Source organism: Eulemur rufifrons, chromosome 15 (genome assembly GCF_041146395.1).
Source record: "Eulemur rufifrons isolate Redbay chromosome 15, OSU_ERuf_1, whole genome shotgun sequence".
Lineage (NCBI taxonomy): Eukaryota > Metazoa > Chordata > Mammalia > Primates > Lemuridae > Eulemur > Eulemur rufifrons.
Genome location: NC_090997.1, coordinates 2,510,965 through 2,533,806, shown reverse-complemented (window position 1 = coordinate 2,533,806; position 22,842 = coordinate 2,510,965). Strand labels below are relative to the sequence as shown.

At 53.9% G+C, this 22,842-nt stretch overlaps 5 protein-coding genes across 11 annotated transcripts; 2 read left to right on the top strand and 3 right to left on the bottom strand.

Annotated features, from left to right (window-relative positions):
- Positions 1–15: 15 nt before the first annotated feature.
- On the top strand, positions 16–3,483 carry DDAH2 (DDAH family member 2, ADMA-independent). 3 transcript variants are annotated; one of them, XM_069489001.1, is made up of 7 exons: positions 16–449; positions 1,272–1,636; positions 1,755–1,854; positions 1,977–2,050; positions 2,200–2,319; positions 2,849–2,998; positions 3,181–3,483. In XM_069489001.1, the coding sequence occupies exons 2-7, from the start codon at positions 1,340–1,342 to the stop codon at positions 3,295–3,297; spliced, it is 858 nt and encodes a 285-aa protein (XP_069345102.1). In that variant the 5' UTR covers positions 16–449; positions 1,272–1,339; the 3' UTR covers positions 3,298–3,483. The 3 variants fall into 3 exon arrangements, with proteins under 3 accessions (XP_069345102.1, XP_069345103.1, XP_069345104.1); XM_069489002.1 differs by lacking the exon at positions 16–449 and adding an exon at positions 984–1,136; XM_069489003.1 differs by lacking the exons at positions 16–449; positions 2,200–2,319 and having other exon boundaries at positions 1,019–1,636; positions 3,181–3,471.
- Positions 3,484–5,753: 2,270 nt separating this feature from the next.
- MPIG6B (megakaryocyte and platelet inhibitory receptor G6b) lies at positions 5,754–7,499 on the bottom strand. 5 transcript variants are annotated; one of them, XM_069488539.1, is made up of 6 exons: positions 7,439–7,499; positions 6,893–7,240; positions 6,646–6,736; positions 6,188–6,228; positions 5,971–6,050; positions 5,754–5,858 (listed from the first exon to the last, which is right to left on the bottom strand). In XM_069488539.1, the coding sequence occupies exons 1-6, from the start codon at positions 7,497–7,499 to the stop codon at positions 5,754–5,756; spliced, it is 726 nt and encodes a 241-aa protein (XP_069344640.1). The 5 variants fall into 5 exon arrangements, with proteins under 5 accessions (XP_069344640.1, XP_069344642.1, XP_069344643.1 ...); XM_069488540.1 differs by having other exon boundaries at positions 5,785–5,858; positions 5,971–6,069; XM_069488541.1 differs by lacking the exon at positions 6,646–6,736 and having other exon boundaries at positions 5,971–6,069.
- A 1,350-nt stretch (positions 7,500–8,849) lies between these two features.
- LY6G6C (lymphocyte antigen 6 family member G6C) lies at positions 8,850–11,069 on the top strand. Its single transcript, XM_069489108.1, has 3 exons — positions 8,850–8,901; positions 10,299–10,409; positions 10,855–11,069. The coding sequence occupies exons 1-3, from the start codon at positions 8,850–8,852 to the stop codon at positions 11,067–11,069; spliced, it is 378 nt and encodes a 125-aa protein (XP_069345209.1).
- Positions 11,070–12,620: 1,551 nt separating this feature from the next.
- Positions 12,621–14,024, bottom strand: LY6G6D (lymphocyte antigen 6 family member G6D). Its single transcript, XM_069488511.1, has 3 exons — positions 13,970–14,024; positions 13,709–13,855; positions 12,621–12,844 (listed from the first exon to the last, which is right to left on the bottom strand). Exons 1-3 carry the CDS (start codon positions 14,022–14,024, stop codon positions 12,621–12,623), a joined length of 426 nt encoding a protein of 141 aa, XP_069344612.1.
- A 4,385-nt stretch (positions 14,025–18,409) lies between these two features.
- Positions 18,410–21,074, bottom strand: LY6G6F (lymphocyte antigen 6 family member G6F). Its single transcript, XM_069488509.1, has 6 exons — positions 21,017–21,074; positions 20,195–20,524; positions 19,847–20,110; positions 18,840–18,983; positions 18,601–18,667; positions 18,410–18,470 (listed from the first exon to the last, which is right to left on the bottom strand). The coding sequence occupies exons 1-6, from the start codon at positions 21,072–21,074 to the stop codon at positions 18,446–18,448; spliced, it is 888 nt and encodes a 295-aa protein (XP_069344610.1). The 3' UTR covers positions 18,410–18,445.
- Positions 21,075–22,842: the final 1,768 nt, after the last annotated feature.

The window sequence follows — 22,842 nt, the reverse complement described above, 5'->3', positions numbered from 1 at the left end:
CAGGAATTAAGGCGGGTATTTGTGGTGGGGCTGCGATTTTTAGTGCCGGTTCACCGTAGCGCTGTCTGGTGATCCATGTCGCATTTGCAGCCCCGCCGCCAGGGCCGGCCAGATCTGGGTGGGCCTGGGCAGCGTTCGCGGGGCGGTGCTGACTTCTGGCAAGGGGGGCACAGTCTGGGTGGAATGGGCGCGGCATAGCTGGGCGGAATGGGTGTGGCCTCCAGAAGCCCCACCCCGTCCCGCTTAGACAATGCCCCGAAGCAGCCAGAACGTCGCGCCCCCGCCCCATCGTAGTACATGAGCTCGCCTACCCGAGGACCCCCTAAAATTTGGAGCTCCCAGTTCCCGACGCTTGAAGACTGGGACTCCCTTCCCTATCAACTCTGTCCTCAGGGGGTGGGACCCCAGCCGAGATCACAGCGCGACAGGAGTCGGGGTGGCAGCTGGAGGTGAGTCTGGGGTGGGTGGGTGTCCCTTGGACTGTATGGGGGCCGGAGTTTGGGGGTGTCGGGACCATACCTGCACCGGACAGAGAGTGCGGGGAACCAGCATGTTGGCGCGGAGCTGGTGGGGTGGACTTTGGGGGAATATGGACAGGGGGACCGGGTCCCGGAGCCTGGAGTGCCCCGGAACCACGCCCACTGTTTCCCCGCCCCTTGCATTTCGTTTTAGACCTCTCCCAGTCCTCCGGGACTAAGTCTGGTTGATACTGGGTCGTGCTAGGGGCAGCGTGACGGGCCGGGGAGGAGAGAGGATGCTTAACTCCTTAGGCTCTAATTCCTCCCCCCGACCCCTCTCTCCCCGCCTCATTCGGGCATCCGGGACTTCTATCCCCCAGGCCCTGACTCTCTCCCCAGCTTTCTCTCCCTGTCCTATGGCCCTTGTGGGTCCGGGCCGGACTTAAGGTCCCTACACCAGCGAGCAGCTGAGGGTTAAGGGGGCGGGGCCTCTGCATTTTTGGGGAGTGAGCGCATCCTAGCGGTTGCCAAGAGGGGCGCTGGTCAGGGATCTCACCAAGCCCCCGAGCCCGGGCAACAGGTGTTTTGGAGATTAGGGATCCAAGCCTTGTTCCTCGGACTCTTAAAGAAGCAGACCCGCGAGGGTGCGGGGTAGAGCTAGGTCGACAGGAGAGGAAGGTCGGGAGGGGGTGGGGCGGAGTGGGAGGGGCGCCCAGAGACGGCGGGAGGAAGACCGGGGCGCTCTTAACCTCCCCGCACACCCTTCTCTGCATGTCTTTCTCTGCCTCCCCACTTTTATGTTCCTTCTCCCAGACAGGTGAAGTAAAAAGAGAGAAAACTAAGAAATCAGCGCGGCCGGAGGGGGCGTCTGTGTGGATGGGATGGGGACGCCGGGGGAGGGGCTGGGCCGCTGCTCCCATGCCCTGATCCGGGGGGTCCCAGAGAGCCTGGCGTCGGGGCAAGGTGCGGGGGCTGGCCTTCCGGCTCTGGACTTGGCCAAAGCTCAAAGAGAGCACGGGGTGCTGGGGGGTAAACTGAGGCAGCGACTGGGGCTGCAGTTGCTAGAACTGCCTCCTGAGGAGTCCCTGCCACTGGGACCACTGCTTGGTGACACGGCTGTGATCCAAGGGGACACCGCCCTAATCACGCGGCCCTGGAGCCCGGCTCGCAGACCAGAGGTGAGCGCCGAGAAAGGGTGCGGTAGGGGGAAGGGTGGGAGGAGATGATGTCTGGGGCTTTGGGGAAGAATTAGGAGTGGGAGTGTCTCAGCCCCTCGCCCTCTTCTCCTGCCCTAAGGTTGATGGAGTCCGCAAGGCCCTCCAGGACCTGGGGCTCCGAATTGTGGACATAGGAGACGAGAACGCGACGCTGGATGGCACTGACGTCCTCTTCACCGGTGAGGCTCGGGTGCCGGCACCCCTGGGTCTTGGCACAGGGAAGCAGAGTTTGGGAGACTGGGTCGTCTCCGGCCTTGTTTCCAACTCCCGCCCTCAAACCTCCGCCGCCTCCTGGACTCAGGCCGGGAGTTTTTCGTAGGCCTCTCCAAGTGGACCAATCACCGAGGAGCGGAGATCGTGGCGGACACGTTCCGGGTGAGGAGAGGGACCAGCCTTGGGAGGAAACGGGTGGGAAGGGCCTGAGAGCCCGCTGGGGAGGGAGAGGCTGAGCGCAGCCTACGTTTGAGGGTATCTATCCCCTCGCCCTTCCCTCGCCCCTGAATACCTTCCCTTGCTCTCCCAAGGACTTTGCCGTCTCTACTGTGCCAGTCTCGGGCCCCTCCCATCTACGCGGCCTCTGCGGCATGGGGGGACCCCGCACTGTTGTGGCGGGCAGCAGCGAGGCTGCCCAAAAGGCAGTCAGGGTGAGGAGGGGCGGGGCTGGGGGAGAAGGGCGGGGCCAAACGAAAGCGGGCGTGGCTCTGGCCGGGGAGGCGGGGAGCTGGGAGGCTTGGGAATTGGCCCCATCCCTGCCCTCACCAGGCTTTCCGTCTAGTAGTCAGAACACACAAGTAAATAAGAAGTTACAACAGCGGAACAGGGAGCTGGGAGACTTCAGAACAGGGGTGATTAACTTGCTCTTCCGGAGTTTCAAGAAATTCCCCAGAGGTGACATCTAAGCTGTGACTCTAAGTATGGATAGGACAGACAGGTGGGGGCTGGAGAAGGGAAGAAGAGAGTTGCAGGTGAAAAGAACTGCATGTGAGTCCAAGTTGGAAATTAGCAAAGGTAACTAAAGTGCTTAGAACAGTGTCTGACACACAGTAAGCCTGTGTGCTTGCTGTCATTATGCCACAAATGTAACTCTATCCCCAGCCCTTAGTGGTGGTAGGACAGGCAGACTCAATTGCTGAGAAACTGAGACTTGAATGCTTCCTCTTTTCTCTTCCCCAGGCAATGGCAGTGCTGACAGATCACCCATATGCCTCCCTGACCCTCCCAGATGACGCAGCTGCTGACTGTCTCTTTCTTCGTCCTGGGTTGCCTGGTGTGCCCCCTTTCCTCCTGCACCGTGGAGGTGGGGACCTGCCCAACAGCCAGGAGGTGAGGGAGGGCAGAAGTTCCACCACCAACAAAAACCAGAGAAAGGAGTTTCAGCCTTTCCTAGTGGGAGGAAGGAGGGGTCTCTTTTCTAGAAGCCTGGGTGAGGCCCATCTGGGGGGGGGGGGGCTGTCTCTGGCCTCAGCGTCTTACTCCCCTCTCCCCATTCCATGTCCTCCCTGCAGGCACTGCAGAAGCTCTCTGACGTCACCCTGGTACCTGTGTCCTGCTCAGAACTGGAGAAGGCTGGTGCCGGGCTCAGCTCCCTCTGCTTGGTGCTCAGCACACGCCCCCACGGCTGAGGGCCTGTCCTTGGGGTAGGGCAGCATAGGAAGTAGAAGAGGAAGGAGGGTTAGATAGAGGATGTTGAGTAGGCAGTAGTGGGGAGAGGACCTCAAGATGGGGGGAGGGCAGAGTGTGGGTAAAAGGTTAGGGGCCACTGGGTGAGTCTTCTCTCTCAGAACCAATAAAATGGAATTGAACTTTTAGACTGGGCTGTGGCTGGTGTCTTACTGGGGCATAGGGATGGGGCAGGGCTGAAACCCAAGGTTGGGGTCAGTTCGGGGAAGGTCTCTTTCATTCAAAAACTTCCCATTAGGCATTTACTGACTCATTGCCCAACCATGTCACAGGTGCTTGGGCACAAGGTAGAAAAAACAGAATTTCTATAGTGGCAAATGTGTCAAGGGCAGAGAAGAGAGGGTGTGGGTGGATCACTCACTGAGTTTATCTAAATCTCAGATGATTCAGAGAGTGATAGATTACCAGTCCACTCCTATTGGATAGAGAAAAAGAAATGACACTTCCAGGAACATTCATTTTCATTCACTCATTTACTGAGGCTTAGCAGTGGTATCAAAAGGGTCAGTCTCCTGATGTCGGGGCACATGAAAGTTTCTTACAAATCAAAATACAAGTTGTGATGGAACAATTCACAGGAGCCTGTTTCTATGAGGGAAAGAAGGGGGCTCCCTAGGACATCAAAGTGTATGCAGGGGTGGGAAAGGAGGGTCAGGAACAACTTCCCAGAAGAGGCTACACTTGAACTGAGTCCTGAAGATAAATAAGAATTAGCCAGGCAGGTAGTGGGGTGGAGGGAAAAGGGTAATCCAGGAAGAAGGAATTGCATTAGGCAAAGTCATATTTTGGGGCTCTAGAGAAATTCTCTAAGGCTAGCATGTCTTGTGTATGTGGAGTGACAGAAATAAGCCTGGACAGTGGACAGTACTGTGGTGCCTTGTACCCAAAGCCAAGGCCCATGGGTGCAACATTGAAGGCTAAGGAGAGAAACACTGTAGTTCTGAAATAAGAGCTGTCATGTCTACGGCCATACCACCCTGAATGCGCCTGATCTCGTCTGAAATAAAGGCTGTCAGGAGCATTAAACACTTGGAGAGGATCTCTCTGGCTTCAGGGAGGAAAGCAAAGGCTGGAGATGAGGTGGGGATATGGGGAATCTAGGAAGAAAACGAAGAGAGTACATTCAGGTGGCAGCGCTGGGCATGGAGAAGGGTGTGGATTTGTTAGTGACATTAAGATAGAAAGACTGGACTTGATGGCTCATCGTGTGGTAGTGAGGGAGGAAGGTCTGCATGACTCCCGGTTTCTGGTTTGGGCAACTGGGTTAATCAAGAGAGAATGCAGAGGAGGGTTAAGTGGGTGGCTTGGGAGATGACAATGAGTTGGGTTTGACATGCTGGGTGCAAAATGCCTGGGGCCAGCCAGGTGGAATGTCTGAGGAGCAGTTTAGAAATTCCAAATTTGAGATCTAAGCTGGAGAGAGTTCTGGGTGTCATTTTGCAGAGGTGGGTGGGGGCTAAAAACTGGCTGTAGATGAGAGCTTCTTGGAAGAGGAGGAAGGGGGAGAAAGGATGTCTGTAATCCTAGCACTCTAGGAGGCCAAGGAGGGAGGATCACTCGTGTTTGAAACCAGCTTGAGCAAAATCAAGACCCCCATCTTTACAAAAAATAGAAAAATTAGCTGGCCATGGTGGTTGTCCCAGCTACTCAGGAGGCTGAGGCAGGAGGATTGCTTGAAGTTTGAGGTTGCTGTGAGCTATGATGATGCCACTGCACTCTGGCCAGGGCAACAGAGCAAGACTGTCTCAAAAAAACAAAACAAACAACAACAACAAAAAAAAAAACAGGGTTGGGAGAAAGGGACAAACCTAGAATGGTGGGGAATACTCTGAGGATAGGGAATAAGGAAGAGGAGTCCAAAAGGAAGACACAAGCAGCAAAGAAAAACAGCTTAAAGAAGGGAGTAATCAAAGGCCAAGCCAAATGCATACTAAAAAATGTCTACTGGGTGTGGCTGTTAGGGCATCACTGGCAACCTTATGGAGACAGAGCAGATGAGCAATTTCAGCAGATGAGCAGGGGGGATAGAGTGAAGAAGAATGGGGAAGAGACACATGTATGCCCCTGGTTAAAAAAGCTTGACTGTGAAGGGAAGGGAAGAGATAGGGCAACAATCTAGGAGATACTGATGTCTTAAGATGGGGAGATAGGGCGTGATCTGGTTTAGAGAGGACACCAGTGGTGAAGCAGACATGGGAGTTATAGCAGAGATGGGAGTAAGTGACGGAGCAAGATCAGTGGCAGAGATAGCCTGGAACGCAGGTCTCCTGACTCCCAGTCTAGTGCTCATTTCTATCCCATGGGGCCTTCCTCTTCCAAGTGAGGGCCCAAGAAGGGGAGAGGGATTATGGAGAGCTGGGAGCCCCCAGCTTGGGAGGCTTGCAGTAAAGGCTTCCCTTCAAACTACAACTGCGTAGATGGTGGCGGCATCAGCAGGAACCGCTGTGGACAGCCGGCGGGGCCTTCGGAGGGCCATATAGTCCAGATCCGCGTAGAGCAGGCTCTGAGGGAGGAGGGGGAGGAAGGCAGGATGGTCTCCCAGTCTGGTTCCCTTGAAGTCCAGGCCTCTTTCTCAGGGATTCTGGCCAGCCCCCTTCCCATCCCCCAGCCCTTACCGGCTCCTGGTCCAGGTCCCCTGGAATCCTGGGCTCCTCCTCCTTTACTGGCCTCGGGGGCTCGGCTTTCACGAGTGGAGCTATGTGGGGGGGACAGAGCTGAAGGATGGAGAGAAAGTGACCAACTTGTCTGCTCCCAGAAAGGGCTCAGACTCAGGAATTGAGGGGTGGGGAATGTGCAGGTAGGAGAAGGAAAATGGGGTGGAGTTAGTCTCACCAAATCTGGGGAGCCGTCGAAGCGGGGGTGGGGGCGAGCGCCTGTAAAGGACCCATAAGAGTCTTTGAGTATTACCAATCTTGTCTCCCTGGGTCTCCTTGGCCCCAGGCCGGCCGAAGACAGCCCAACCACTTGCAAATTCAGACCCCCTTCCCCCATTCCCCCCCCCCGCACCCCCCCCCCCCCCCCCCCCCCGCCACACACACAAAATAGCTTAGGCTCTACCCCCATAAACAGTCCAGCCCACGCTCTGACCCCGGGGCACTTCTAGCTTGGCTCCTCTAGCCTGGGCCCCACTCGCCAGCCGGTGGCCTCGCTCCCTAATTCTGACCTCTCCAGGTCTTCTCCAAGCCACGCCCCGGACTCCAGATCCAGCTCTTTCGTTTGGGAAGGTTCTGGTCCTGCCTCTCGGCTTCTGGTCATGCCCCACTAAGCCAGGGCCCGCCCCTCGTACTCACCTGCGCAGCCACCAGACCGCGCCGAAAGCTCCCAGTCCCAGCAGCAGCCCGGCGCCCAGCAGCGGGATCAGGAGCTGGGGATACACGGACGCTGGGGGAACAGCGCCGCGGGGAGGGATGCTGAGGTTAGGGGTGCGACGACGGAGGCTAGCTCTCTCGCTCAGGAACTCCCAGCCAAGGTCCCTCTCCCACCTCCCGGTATGAGTGTCGGAGTTAAGTCCTGCTGTGCGCACAGGCCTCGACCTACCGGGGGTAGTCCCTGGGGCCCTGCAGTCGGCCCTGTCCCCCAGCACGTGAAGCACCGTACGGCTCTCGTCCTCGTGGCGGCCCCTGCAGAAAAAGGTGCCCGAGTCCCCCGCGCTCAAGAGCAGCTCCAGCCGCCGGATACCAGGGTCCAGGGAGCGCAGGCGGCCAGCGAAGGGCTGGAGGGGAGGCACGGTGGGGATCCCGCTCGACGAGGCCCACAGGATTGGGCGGCGTCCTTTGGACAGACCCTTGCAGGCCGGGAAGCTAGGCGCCCAGGCCCAGCGGGTGGGGTGCGAGACGCCTACGCAGGAGAGATTCACCCGGTCCCCAGGGCGGCCGTCCAGAGAAGCTAGGGGAGGCCGTGAGCGGTGGTTAGGGCAGGCCCACAGGGCAAGACAACCCCCCCCCACCTCGGTCTCCTCTTTCTCTCCTCTCCTCTGCCCTACGGGGCACCCTGGATCTTCACACACCCCCCATCTCCCTAGGTGACCCCCTTTCCATGCCTCAGTCTTTCCGTGCCCATCACACTCTCCCAGAGATCGCTTACCCCCGGGGTCCCCTTGGGCCCGCGAGAGCAGCAGAGGCAGCAGCTGCAGCAACAGGGCCATGATTGGGATGTGGATGCGGAGAGGCGCGAGTGAAGGGGCGGGGGGACGGGGACCGGAGGGAAGCTGGTGTGGGGAGATGGCGGCGCTGGGGGCTGCGATAAGAGCGGGGGCGGGGCCCCCAGCTGCCTGGATACCTTTGGGAATCCTCGCAGTCAAACTCACAGTCCTCAACAAAGTTCACTTAAAATTTGTGCTCCAACCGTTTACACAAGCACTTTTGCCTATTTAACTCCTCCAGCGTAGCAGTTGCTGGGAGCATCATGAATTTTAGAGCCCAGCTGCCTGAGTTCAAATCCTGACTTGCCATCTACTAGCTGTGCCATGTGGGCAAGTCATTTAACCTCTCTGGGCCTGTTTTCTCATCTGTAGAATGGGGATAAAAGCACCTATCTCATAGGGTACTGTGAGAACTAAATGAAGTAATACATGTAAACCACCTAGAACAATGGCTGACACATGGGAACACTATTTAAGTGCTTGCCATTATTATTTCTATTCCATTTTAGCTTCTACCTCACCTGTCCTTCCCCGCCGGGGTGCTCCGCCCAAGTCAGCAGGTTTTGAGTGGAGAGGTGCTTTGGAACAAGTACATATGCCCACACCTAGGACTCCAGCAGCCCTCACTGGACTATAGCAACCGAGGCCACACCAAGCCCAAGTGGAGCCGGGGAAAGGTCCTGAGAAGCTTGGGGTGGGGGACCTGAGACAGCCCCTCCCTAGCAGGCCCCTCCTGGATGGGCAGCCCAGCCCTGCCCCTCCCATCACAGAAGCCCTCAGTGATGTTACAAACCCTTCATTGTAAGGTGGAGCAGAGATCGGAAGACTCAGTGAAGGCTGAATTGAGATAATTCCGCCGTTTCCATCCTCAATTTTTGCTTGCATGCCCCTACCGATGCCCCCTAGGGACTCAAATTTGGCAATTCATGCTGCATCCCATTGTCCATTTCCCAGGAACCAGCAGAAGCTACTACCATGGCCATTGTAAATAACAGAAGACTTTGGTGATGCTCCTTCAGAGAACTGGGCAGTCAGAACTCTGAGCTGGCAACAGGGGGGAGCATCCTGGCCTGAAACCAAGCACCAAAATGGAGTTGGCCTCTAGTGGCACCTATGCTTCCCATCCCTCTCTCCATCCCCACTCCCCACCCAGGCCTGCTCAGCCCCTACACCCCCTGGTCTTTTCCTCTGGTCAGCTGTGTGTAAATGGGGAGGGAGGGGCTACCAGAGGCAGGGAAGGGAGGAGCCTTTGGCATTATAAATTCCAAAAAGGCCACTCAACTTCCAGAGCTGCATCTCAGAAAATCTACTCTGTCAGCAGCTGCAGCTGCTACCCTTATCAGGACCCTCATGATGAAAGGCCTTCTGCTGCTCACCCTGTCTGCTCTGCTCTGCTGGGTCTCAGGTGAGTACATGGGGGCCCCAAGGACCTGGTTCATCTGGTCAGGACCTTTACACCCTGTGCTACCCACTGCCCTGCAGTACTCATTACTAGGACCCCAAGCACCCCTAACTGGCCCAGCCCTCCTGTGCCTCCAGGACCAGGCTTCCCTAGGACAGGCTCCTTGCACCATCTCTCCAGTTCTAGGTCTCCATCCACCCTCCCTACCTCCAACAAAGACCCACTTTGCATACCTTTCTCACCTGCAGGGGCTCTGGGTCCCGTTCCCCACTCCAGGGTGCCTCCTTCTTGGAAACTCTGATATCCAGTTCCTCAGCCAGCCCCACCTCGATATGCAATCCTCCAGCATCCAGCTTACCTATCTCCTCCTCTCACTCCTCGCTCAGCAGGGCATCCTCTCAGAGACCTATATCCAGCCCCAGGTCCCCTTCGTACTCCACCCTTCCCGTCTACTCCGTCAGGGACTTAGGTGCTCCATCCCTCATCCATGGCTTCCCCCAACCATGGGTTGCATGCCTCCTGTCTTACCAGGGATGCAAGCTTTCTGGATGGTTCTAGGGACCTCTTAGAGCCTCCCCTGGAAATAGGGAGGTTTTTTTCTGAGCCTTCTATGAAGGGGATGCCAGGGCCACTCACACCCAGGGTGGATTTCACTGAGGTACACTTACCAGGCTCTTCTACTTTTGGACCGACCCCTTCTTCACCAAACCTTGCATACCCACACCTTGAATTAGCTGAAGCAGGAACTTTGGGGTGCCACCTTCTGCACCCCACCCTGTTCATTTTGGTAAGCTGCTAAGACGGAATCTGACGATCTGTCTCCCAGATATTATTCCTTTCTGCCGAAGAGCTACTGGGGTGAGAGGATTCCATTCAGGGCTGGTTCCTCTTCCCATGCTCTTGCCAGCCCTGGAGGCGGAGAGTAAATTGCTAAAGCTGGCCACAGGTGGCTTTCTTGCCAGCCTCAAGTTCCAAGGCATTTCTGACAGTGCTGTAACCCCCATGATTTTTATTTTTAATATTTCTGCCTCTTTCACATCTCTATCTTCTCCTCTGCCACCCCCATTCCTTCCCCGCGGTATCCTAACATTCCATCCATCCCCCTGCTGCGTTTTTGTCAGTAGCTCTGCCCCTCTTGACTCATCCCCAAACAGGGTGGAGTGAAGGAAAATATTTAGGGCGTGGGCCTTTCACAAAGACAACAGCTCCACCCTTACCTGCCACCGGCTTCCTGCTTTCACTGCCCCACTCACCTGCTCTGTCTCTATGGACCAAACAGCCAAACAGGTCGGAGCACCTACTTGATTGTCTCTTCTCCACCCTCCCTCCCTACCCCAGCTCAACTTGTCCCCAAGTAAGTCAGAGACCCTGTCACCTCAGCCTGACTCATGTCTCCACAGCTGACATTCGCTGTCACTCCTGCTACAAGGTCCCTGTGCTGGGCTGTGTGGACCGTCAGTCCTGCCGCCTGGAGCCAGGACACCAATGCCTGACAACACATGTATACCTCGGTAAACATCCCCTTCTTAGTGGGGAGACTCTATGGCTGGGATTGAGTCCCAGCTGGGGCTAAGACTGAGACAGAGCAGAGAATTATTGCCATGATAATATTTGGCCAAAGATGGTTTTGTACTGTGTACTACCGTATGTCTTTACATGCATTGTTTCAATTGATGCTCATGACAATCCTATGACGTGGTGCCATTATTAAGCTGGAGGAAACAGCCTCAGAAAGAGACAGTAAGAGGTGTGAGGCCTCATGACCAGCAAGTGATAGAACCAAGAGGGGGGTGGGTCAGGAGGTGCAGGAGGAAGACTAGACTGAGAAGAGATAAAGACAGGGGGGCCAGGGCAGAGTTGGGATGAAGGATGCCTGGGTGAGCATGTGGGTTGGGGAGGTAGACACAGCATGCCATGTGCCCATTGTAGCTGACCCCTGCCCATTCCTGCCCCTAGGCAAGATGTGGGTTTTTTCCAACCTGCGCTGTGGCACTCCAGAGGAGCCCTGTCAGGAGGCTTACAACCAAACCAACCGCAAGCTGGGCCTGACCTATAACACCACCTGCTGCAACAAGGACAACTGCAATAGCCCGGCCCCCCGGCCCACTCCAGCCCTGGCCCTCATCTTCCTCACCTCCTTGGCTGGCCTTGGCCTCTGGCTGCTGCACTGAGACTCACTCCATGGCTGCCCCCCGACCTGCCTTAGTTGGAGCCTCTCTCCCTGTGTCTCTGCAACCCTTGGCTTCCCAGAGTTGTCTCTCCCTCTCCCTTTTGCTCTGAAAAGACTTTCCCCAGTTCCTCCCCATTTCTTTAATTAAACAGTGCCCCAGAGTGGTCTCCCTCTCCATCCTTCCCATCCCATGCCCCCACTCTGCTTTTTCTGAGTCCCTTCCCATTTCCCTCTAGACAACTCCAGAGCCTCCATTGGTCCCTAGAAGGACGCCCCACTTTGTGTCCTACACGCTACTGTGCCCTACTTGGGGAGGGAGTGGGATCCAGGCCTGAAATAGGGCCTCTGTCCTGTCCCCAGTGAAGACTCCCAGGAAGGACCTGATAAGCTCAGTGCATAGGGCTGCTTCCCCAAACTCTGGCTCCCATATGTACCCAGTCTCTATACTCACCTCTTTCTATGTCCAGTAATAAATGTCTGTGTCTGCTAAATTGTGTATTTGTTATCAGAAGACCTAAGTGTCAGGCTGTCTCCAGGAAAAAACACTTTCAGTCCCCCCCGCCCTCACCCAAGAATCCTTCAGGGAGTTTTCTGGGAGGCTGTGCTGGAGCAAATGGAGGAACAGGTTTTTCAGGCCTCCATCCTCCTTTCCGGTGTCTGAGGGCAGCACACAGGCCTCAGTGTTTTGGAGAAACAACCCTTATCCTAAATTCAAGCCGCACCTTTGACGTACTGCCAAGAAGAAGATGCAGCCCAGCTTGAGGGTTCCCCAGAAAAGGTAGGAGAGGTACAAGGGAATGGGGCCTGAGACCTTTCCTCAGTCTCTCTCAGGTTGGAGTCAGAGGCCTCACCTGGCCTAGTTACTAAGTGGGGCGCCAAGCGACTCTGCTATCACAGTGCTTACATTTCCTTTCGCAATTCAAAATAGTCCTATTGGGCCACACGTAGTGGCTCACACCTGTTATCCCAGTGACTCAGGAAGCCGAGGTGGGAGGATCACTTGAGCCATGAGGTAGAGACCAGCTTGGGCAACAAAGTGAGACCCTGTCTTATAAAAATAAATAAATAAAAACAAAAACAAGATAGTCCTATTGGGAGGCAAGTTGCAAATGGGGAGAAGGGGAGCAAACCCTTCCAGGCTCATGGAACCCTAGTGCTCCCCACTCAGCCCACAGCCTGCTCCCCTCAGTGAACCTCATTGCTAAGGAGACTCTCTGGCTGCGTCCCAGCTGGGGCTAAGACTGAGACAGATCCCCACCAACAGGATCCAGGGGCCACTGAAGGCAGATGGGCCTTTGTCCTTTGGGATTTAGTTGGTTAAAGAGTGCACTCTTGTAACTAAGTCCACTGAGGCTTGGTAACCCCCAAACTGTGACCTGGATGCACCATATTACTCCTTCAGCCCTCCTATCAACAAAAGATAGATGGAATTTTCCAGTCAGCTCTAGAGTGGTCCATAGATTTTAATGGCTCACAGAGGAGTGTTTGTCTTTTCACCTTAGATGTTCAGATGTCCCTTGCTCCCTTGTTCCCTCCCCTACCCCTGCTCCCTCTACCCACTCCACAGTCCCAGCAAGAGCCAGGCCAGGGTGGTAGCTGCTGCAGCCAAGACGCACGCAGGGGCCACGTGGCTTGCCACGGCGCTGTTGCACAGGTCTCCGAGGCAGCAGTCCCTATGGGTTGTGTAAGTCACGTCTCCCACCGACTCTGTTTCCACTTGATTGCAATGATGGGCTGCCACGCAGGCTGGATGCTGACGAATCAAGGTCACTGAGGCTGAGAGAGAGAATGAGATTGGGGTGTTGGACTCCTGGCTTCACGACTTGCCTTTTGGGGCAGAGCAGATGTGATTTCAAGGAGCCCAAAGGGAGTCTCTGTCCCCTCAAAAAACACCTCCCTGAAACCAAGTGATCACAGTTAACACATTGACATTGTGAGCTCCTGATGTGATGCCCTGAGAAGGACACAGTCTCACTTCTGCGGTATTCTTGCCTAAAACGCATGACCTCAACCTCATCATGAGAAAATAACCAACAAATCCAAATTGAGGGGCATTCTACAAAGTAATTTATCAGGGCTCTTCAGAAGCATCAAGTTCACAAAAGACAAAGAAAAACAGAGAACCGGCACTGGTTGGAGGCAACTAAGAAGACACCAGAACTAAATGCAATGTGGGATCCTGGTTTCGGTCCCAAACCAGAAAAAGGACGTAAATGGAACAACGGGCTAACTTGAATAAAGTCTGTAGATTAGTTAGTAGTATCATATCAATGTTATTTTCTGATTTTGATAATCGTATTATGGCTCTATAAAATGTTAGCATTAGGGGAAGCTGGCTGACTATTTTTGCAACTTTTCTGTCAATCCAAACCTATTTCAAGATAAATCAGTAAAACATACACACATATATACGTCCTTCTAGCTTTCCACTTGTGAGTGAGGGGCCTGTGAGAGTCTTTCTGGAGAGTAAAAGGGGGAGGGGAAGCACAACGACTGCAGCTTCTGCCAGGAGCCAGAAGGGGGACAGACCGCTCTACCGGCATCATCTGCTCAGAACCAGACTGAGCCTGGAAGGTTCTGGAAGCCAGAAGGATTAAAGTAGGGCTGGAAGCAGGGAAGAAGGAGAAACTGAGAACTCACGATTCCCAGATAGCTTGATCTGTCCCGGGCCTGGTTGGGGTCTGCGGTCCAGGAAGCCACAGCGTTCACCCTCGCCACAGGTGGTCACGGTCTCTTTGCAGGAGCTGCTGGGGCTTCCACGGCAGTCATAGCACCGCATGCGGCTTCCTGGCAGGAGAAAAGAAGAGCTGGACCTGGGCCCTGGGGGCGGGGGTGGGAGGGAGCCGGCTGGCAGAGGGGGAGGACAGGCCTGTGTGAGAGGCTAGCTGGCCACCTCCTTACCCCAGGAAGTCCCCAGCAAGGTGCCAAGCAGGATCCCAAAAAAGTGGGGGTTCATCTTGTCTGCCTGTGTCAGTAGCCTCTCCCTCCCGCCCACCCCCCTCCAGGTGCCTCTCTGCCAACCTTATATTCCCCTTGTCATGGGCTTTATAGGGCTGTAAAAAGGGAGGAAAGAGTCTCCCCCAGCGGGCACCTGGGCCCCAGCAGGGACGGTGAGAGCCCCCCCACCGCACGCTGTCAGCATCCTCTGGAGTCCTCAGACTCCTTTATCCCCAGCAGCAGTTCTGAAACTGGCCCAAGGACCCCTGAGGGTCCCTGACACCCTTTCGGAGGGTCTTCCTTTTGCATCCGCATTCGGAGGGTCTTCCTTTTGCATCCGCATCAGCGTAAGGTTGGATTTTCTTCATAGGCTGTGCTTCAACCAAAACGACACATCCCAACAGGTGGAATGCAGAGGCAGATGTGAAAACTCACCCTCTTCCATTAGGCCTGATGTGAAATAGATTCACAAAAATGTAAAGCATTGCCACTCTTCTCACTGTGCTTTTGGGAAATAATAGTTATTTTTCACAAAACTATATATTGTTAATATGTAATAGGTTTATTATTTTATTTTTAAATGACTTAATAAATACCTATTTAAAATATCCTGGTTTAATTTCTAATATAGTAAATATTGATATAACCCACATAAAGAAAAGCTCTTTGGGGTCTTTAGCAATTTTTAAGAGTGTCAAGATATCTTGAGATCAAAGCTTTTGAAAACTGCAGCTCTCATGGCTGCCTGTGTCTCCCCCACCCACCTCCCTCCCCCCTTCCTCATCTGGTCTCACTTCTCCTGGGACACTTGGCCCCAACTTCCCAGATGTGGCCCTCCCTCTGCCCCATCTCTTCAACCCCAGTCTTCCAGACGCTACCACAGTCCCCCAGCCCCAAGTCCCATCCACACCTTCCTTCCTAGTCTTTCTGATTTCTCCCCAGTGGAAGCATACCCCCTCCAGCCCCGCCCATGATTAATTCTTTCCTGCAAGGTAGTAAAGCTGGAAGGGATAATTATGGAGTAGGAATGTTGAGGCTTGAGGGGGGATCAAAGGGATCTGAAGCTGGGTGGGGTCCGCCCTTACAGCGCTGGGCTTTGTGGGTGCATTGGTGTGTGGGTGCGTGGGTGGGGTATTGTTGATTCCACCCTCAAACAGATCCAGGCCAGGGCTGGTTAGGAGGATGACCTTGAGAGACATAAATGCACTGAGGGGGAAAGGCAGAGAAAACAAAGACAGGGAGACAAGTTGAGGAGAGAGAGCAGCTTGAGACAAGGGGAGGGAGAGGACGAGTGGGAGGGGAGGCGACAGACACAACTCAGGAGTGGGAGACAAGCGAAGTTACAGAGACAAGCACACAGAGAGCAGAGGAGACCCTCAAGGCAGGGGCAGGCTCATGTCAGGGGCAGGGAAGATGGGACAGACCCAGGGCTGGGTAGGCTGCCTGCTGCATCAGGCTGGTGAATCCAGACACGGTTCCACTTCCCAGATTCACTCCCTAGGTGTGTTTGTTTACTGGTCCCTCCCTGACTCTCCAACTCTCAGAATCTCAGGGTGCAGATCACCTTCTCCCAGACTCCTGAGCCCAGTCCAGCCACGGGCACCTCAAGCATCTTGCTCTGCATCCTGTTCCTCGGTGGGGCATTAGGTAAGGGTGGGAAGGGGAACCCTTGGGGGGCAGGGGCTTGTAGCAGAACAAGAGAGCTGGAGGGGAGAGGGGGCTGGAAGAAGCCGAGAAGAGAGCTGGGGGGCCTTCGGGAGACCAGCCACCAGGAATGGCCTCAGGCCGGCCTGATAATGTGGAAGAGAAAGTTTCCTTTCAAAGGCATTTGAGAATAACTCTCTTCCTTGCTGCATCTTTGACCTGCCTCTGTCTCCACTGTCCCTTATCTCACCTCTTGTTTCTGAGCTGGGACCCTAGGTCAGTGTCAATTCCTATTTTCTTATCTGTCTCTGGTGCCACCTACTTAACTTTCTCAGCTGCCCCCTCCACCTCCCGGTGGGTCTGGCTTTTTGTGTCACTCTTTAAGTCTGATTCTCTTGGCTTCTGTGTGTGTGTGTGTGTGTGTGTGTCTCAATCCCTACGTCTGTTTCCCCTCCTTTCTCTATTTGTCTCTTTCTACTCTGTCGGCCTTTCTGCCTTTCTCCCTCATTTCTCGGCTTCTCCCTTCCCACTCCGGGTGTCACCTTCCTCTGTGTCTCCCTCTCCTAGACCTGGGCTCTACCTCTCCCCCAAGGGTTTATGTTCCCCCCCCCCCCCCCGCCCTGATCTCTGCTGACTCGACAGGTCTCACCACCCTGTCGGCTGCCCAGGGAAGGCTGCGCTGTTACACCTGCATCTTCGCCAAATCCTGCTACCCTGTCCCCACCAAGTATCAGGACGATGAAGTCTGTGGTATCAGTATTGGCACGTCAGGTAGGACCCTAGTCCAGTGGTCTTTCTCTGGGGGGCTCCCCACCGCCATTCATCCTGCCTTTCTGGTGGCCCTCGCCCAGCATTTCTCCTTTGTCCCACAGACCAGAGTTAGGTCATCCAGCAAAAGGGCTGCCTCCCAAGGGGCAGTGCCCTCTGCTGGGCCATGCCACCTACTGGTCACGAGCCTATGTTCTGCGGCACCACTGCTGCGAGCGGGACCTGTGCAACGTGGCTGCCACACCAAGGGTCCCAGCCTCCTCCTCACCACCCTACTCCTCCTTGCGGCCAGCTTTGCCTGGAGGGGCCACCTTCTCCACTAGCCTCCCGCAGATCTGCATCCCCCAAGCTCTGGACTCCTCCACCATCACTGTGGCCCTGGAAACACCTGCACAGACACTTTTGAGACATGCTCAAGAATGTGATTTTGTATGGAAACCTCAGATCCCTGGGCCCAACATCTTTGCAGACCCCTGCCAAGACCTGAATCCTACGGGCATTCTCCAACCCCCACAGGCACCTGGCCAGAGTCCAGCCTCATAAGAACACCTATTCTGGGTCTTTTGTCTTTTCTAGACATCAGTGCTGATGGCTTCTGTGAGCCCCAGGTCCCTGGCATTTTGATGGAGCTGATTGAAGGAGCACCAGGTATGGTGAGGGGGAGGGTCTTGCTAGGAAAGATTAATTCGGTAGGGTCGGAAACTCAGGGAGGAGGACTTCGGGAACTATGAAGAGTACATTTAATAAGAGGGCCATTTGGGAGTCCGGTAATGCTGCAGTGTGTGGGGGGGGGTGTGCTCTACGAGCGAACTATAGCTGTGTGGTGGGTTGGGCTGGGGCTGGGACCTGAACCATAATGTTCTCCTCATTCTCTATCTGTGTCATTCGCATCCTCCTTCTTGCCAATGGCTTAGTTTAAGCCACTGCAGCGTGAAGGCTCTAGGTGAGATTTCCAAGAGAGCTTTTCTCCAGTGAGGTCCAAGCTTGAACAGAGACACAGAAGGGCACCTGGGGGAGCTGCTTGTGAGGGAGTGGTTATGAGCTCAGCTCATTTCTGCCTGAAACTGGGGATGGCCAAGTTGGGACACCAATGTCCTCCCCTGTGCGGCTGGCCCAGACTTGTCCACGTTCACAGGCATCCTAACATGGCCCTGGCCCAATAACATGCCCCAGGGGAGAATCCCACCTGCCAGCCTGTGTAGACACTGCCTCTGCCCAGGGAGATAGGGTGTGACTGCTGGGGTGGCAGGGAGGAGGTGCCATCCTGGTGATAAGTCCCACTGCTCCAAATGCCACAGTGGAGTGCCACAGGGAAGTGTGTGCGCCCAGGATAAGGAGGCTGCCCCGAGGTGGGAGCAGAGCACAGGCTCCCCCATCCTGACTCAGTTTCCTCCCCTTCCATCTGAGGAAGTCTGGGGGCTGATTAAAGGTGCTTGTTCCTGCTGGAATTCTCTTCTTTGTGAGGATGAGACATGGGTATCAGGGGTCTGGCTTAATTTGGAGGCGAGCTGAGTCTTCTTCCCATTCTCCGCATCCCTCAATCCTCCCACTTCGAGCTTCTGTTTTTCCCTATCTCTCTGCCCATCTCTTTCCTCTGACTCTGACTTGAGTATCTTCCCTTCTGTCTTCCTCAGTTTCTCCCATTTGTCCTTAGGTTCCCCTCTGACTGTCTCCCCACCATTGCCCAAGCCTCTAGATTCTTGTCTCCCCCCTGCCTACCCTCACCCCTCCTCACTCCCACCTGTAGACTCAGGCCCCCTTAATCCCACAGTGCTGTGTGCTCATGGCCACCCCTCTGCTGGCTACTACAAGACAGGAGACCACACCGTTTTGTAGGTGACATCACAGAATAATGCTCTTCCTTTCCTTCAGTCTCCCACCCCACCCCATACAGCCTGGGGTGGTGGCTGGACCGGGAAGTTGCACTCTCAGTGCCCCCACCCTGCCAAGGTTTTCAGGGACTCCTTCAGGTGCCAGATGGCCCGGGAGATAGCAGGTCACACTTCCCAGCAGGAGATGTCACTGAGATCACCTGGTCTTGTGGGCAGGTGGGCTGTGGGGTTTGTGAAGAAGAGAGACAGATTAAGGACACCTCTATTCCCTACCTCCTCAGGAACAGGGTCCCATCCCAACCCAATCCCAGTGTCTTCTCTCCCTTCCCAGGCCCCCTAGGTGTTCCTCACCTGAGACGGGCCAAATGGATGTTCTCATAGACCTGGATTTCAGGCTTGAACTGAGGAATCGAGGCATCTGGGGAGAAGGAGCCACATGGGATACAGAAGAGAAGTCACCAGACAGCTCAGAGCCATATTCCTCACCACCCCTCCTCTAGAGAAGACAGGGTACAGAGGCAAGATGGGAGCCCAGCTCTTTGCCTCACACCCATGTGCCCTTCTCTTCCATCTGGGAGGGAGGGCCTCACCTCGGCTGGGAGCCCCCCGGGCCCTCCGACTCCAGAGCACGATGCTGAGGGCCAGGACGGCAACCCCCTGGCCCACTGTGAGCAGCAGCAGCAGGATCCAGGGCACATCCCAGCCCGTGGAAGGGGCACAGAGGGTGGGAGAAGCTGCAGTAAGGGCGACACCAGAGGGATAGGGAGGGAGACAGTGAAAGGGCCTGTCTGTCCCCAAAGAGAGGCTTCCCCCATAGCCTGGTGGGCTCTTCCAACCGGAGACTTCATGGGCTTCCCTGCTCCCAGTATCCGCCCCCACTTTGCCCTGATCCCATGAGCCAATGTCCATAGAAATGGCAATGCCCCTGCCCACACAGGCAGCTAACTCAGAGCAGCCCACCAGCCATGGCTGCGCTTCCCTCATGCCTCACTCATTCTTCCTCTTGTTCACTCTATAAGCACGTGCCAGGCGCCACAGGAGGGGGTGAGGATGTAGATGGCAACAAGGCCCAGGCACTGTCCATTCACTGGCCTTTGCCATTGACTCCTCCCTCCTGCTTTGTAAATGGGTTATTCTATACCCAACAGCATTCTTTCTCTGTCTAATGGTATCTTTATTGCTAAACAATTATATTTGTTCACTTCCTGCCTTCACTAGCAATGGGCCGTGGTAACACGCATATATCCTTTCTTCAAAAGACAACTCCCACAGCAATAATTCTTATTTTCTTCCTCTCTGCTATGGGATATTCCACAAGAATCATAGATTAGCCTATTTCTAAACAATGGTATATTCCACAAGAATATACCTCTTGGCTACTGGTCTAGTCTACCAGAGAGCTGGCTTAGCCAACCCCCTTCTCTGTTATGAACTTGATCAATGAGAAAAAAGCCTTGTTCCTACAGGAAATGGTCTGCTCCACCAGAAGTCACCCCCCGCCTGGCCAGATCTGCTTCCTACCTCACCTGCTCTCCTAGCTAGCAGGTGAGGGATGTGCTGCAGGCAACATCCCTTCCCATCTCCTCTCTCAGTTTACCTGCCAGGCTAAAGCTGACCCCTTTGTTGTGAGGCATGAGGCAGCGGATGGTTCTTGGTCTGCGGCCCCTGGGCTCAGGAAGCCCCTCTCCAGGACACACCAAGAGCAAGGCAGCCCCATCACCCCAGAACGACTGAACACGGCCTCTCACAGGACCCCTCCCCTCCTGCCAGGTCACAGAGTCCAGGCGTCTGCTGGGGACCACAGAGCACAGGAGGACAGAGCAGGGAGATCCGTCTGCAGCCCTCGCAGATAACTGGGATCCTGTGGGAAGAGAGGGACCCCTCAGTTCTTTGCCTGGACTTTCTGGTCCCCAGTGGCTGCCCTGGTCTGCATGCCCCCACTCACCTCTGAGCACAGAGATGTCATACACCCTCCAATTCTGGTAGTTGTGGTGCTGACCCAGCACTGTGCACCAGTACCTGCCGGCATCTCCCTCCTTGGACCCCTCAAGCCACAAAGAATAGTTCCCCAGCAATTTGAGCCTGGATTCCCTTCCAGGTTTCCCAGGGTCTGAGGCTGGCCTGGCCACGTGGACTTGGGCCACCAAGGTGGTGAAGGAACCTGCTACAGGGCTGTGGAACCAAGACAGGAGTTCGTCCCCATGTAGAGTGGGTGGTGAGGGACATGGCAGCTCCATTGCTTCCCCCAAGGCCACATAGATGGCCCGGATGTTGTCTGTGAGAAGAGGGTTATGTGAGGTCAGAGACTTCTATCAGATCAATGATTCCCCACTTGACCTTCAACCTCTGGCTTACTCCCCTTCTAGCAGTAGCCTGGCTGTTGAGCATATTTCTCAAGTGACAGCTACAAAAAGAGAAGTGGAGAGAAGAGCATAAAGGGCTTTCCTCCCTTTCCCCTAGCCAGTGAGAAGATCTGAGGGCAAGAGAGAAAAGGCTGGAATAGTTGGTAAATGCCTGTATCTCTTGCTCTCATTTCTCCTTTTCTGGAAGCATTTACTCATCTGGTCTTATTTTCTAAAGGAAACTGTACATGACCTGGACCCTCATTGCCTCGGGGTCTTCCCCAGTATCCAAGGCAGGGGGAGGTCAGCTGTGGTCAATCTATCTTCTTGAATCAGATGCCTTTCCCAGGCCTCTAGGAGAAAGAACAGCAGTTCCTCCCCAACCTCGCCAATAGCTGAAGAATTCCCTACCTCTTGCTCCTTACCTACAGCAGCCTGGGGGGTTCCACATAGGAACAGCAGGAGGAGGAATAAGACTGCCATGGGGAGAGCCTGAGAAGTTCTCTTGTTCCAAGACCTGGTGTTCCCCAGGGAGGAAACAGAGCCCAGATAAAGGCACACACTCCGTGGTTTAGAGTGACATGGGCCTCTGGAGGGCATGGGACTGCTGGGGAGATAAAGCCCAGCTGCATGTCTACTGGGGGAAAAGTGACCATCACCTTTCTGTCCTGGGGGAAAAAGACCCAGTTAGGACACTCTGAAGATGACCTCCTCACTCCTCTGACTCCACGTCAGCTGACGGACTCAGATCAAAGATTTTCCATGGGCCAGGCATGGTGGCTCATGCCTGAAATCCCAGCACTCTGGGAGGCTGAGGCAGGAGGATGGCTTCAGGTCAGGAGTTTGAGACCAGCCTGAGCAAGAGCGAGACCTGTCTCTACTAAAAATAGAAAAAATTAGCCAGGCATGGTGGCACATGCCTGTAGTCCCAGCTACTGGGGAGGCTGAGGCAGGAGGATTGCTTGAGCCCAAGAGTTTGAGGTTGCTGTGAGCTAGGCATCAGCCAGGGCATTCTAGCCCTGGTTAGAAAATGAGACTCTGTCTCAAAATAAATAAATAAAAACAAATAATTAAAAAGATTTTCCATGCTTCCCCTTCTCACTACTGCACTTGACTAGTCTAAAAAAAAAAAAAAAAAAAAAGATTTTCCATGATAAAATGCCTGTGTAGAAGGGGTCTCAGCTGTCTGCCTCCTGTCAGTCTGGAAGTACATACATTCTGAGGTCTTTCAGTCCTAAGAGATGTCAGTCATGAGCAAAGAAACTGAATGTTTGTGTTGCTCTCCATGGAACTCAGTGCAAGACTGTGTATCCAGTCAGTGCTCCAAAAAAGATTTGGAATGACTTTCCTTGTGGTTGCCTGGCATACCACACATCTCTCCTGAACCCCTGATGAGTGTATTAATTTATTACTCAAGGAGAAGGAATTCACTGATTCATCCCTGTGAATGGTGGAACTATTAAGGCAAATCTTCATATAGTTTTCATGGCTTTTTTTTTATTTAAAAAAAATTTTTTTCCCCTAGACTTTAGGGGACCAAGGTTTTGTTTTTTTTTTAACCTATTTGAGGGAAAGTTCTCATGGCTTTAATGTGTTGTTTATTTATAAAATTATCTTTGAGGAAATATTCCATACATACCAAAAACTATATATGATGTACAACTCTATAATGGATAAATAAAATGTGGGAAATTCACACAATGGAACACTGGACAGCAATGAGAATGAATAAACCCAGTGATCTGCAACAAGGTTGAATCTCACAAACATAATGAGAGTAAAAGCAACCAGACATGAAGGAGATGGATTGTATGATTCTACTTCTATGAGGTACAAAAACAGATAAAACCAATGTGTGGGATGAGCAGTTAGGACACTGGTTACTCTTGGGGACGGGGTAGTGACTGGGAGGAATGCAGAGCGGATTTTCTAGATGCAGCAATGATCTCTAGATCTGGTGCTGATTACATGGGTATATTCAACTGGTGCACTTTCTAGATATGTGTTTACTCAAATAAAAAGCTATAGTTTATACGTAGGTGTAAGGTGCAAAGAAAAATAAAACAAATCTGTAATATGTATTAAGAAATAGAATATTCCCATTTTAGTCAAAGATCCTCTATGCTGTAACTATTCTGATTTTGCTCTTTCTCTTTCACTTTATCATTAAATTTTATGTGTTTTTGAATTAACACAATGGTATCATGTTGTACGTATTCTTCTGTGGTTTTTTTTTCCACTCAACATTATG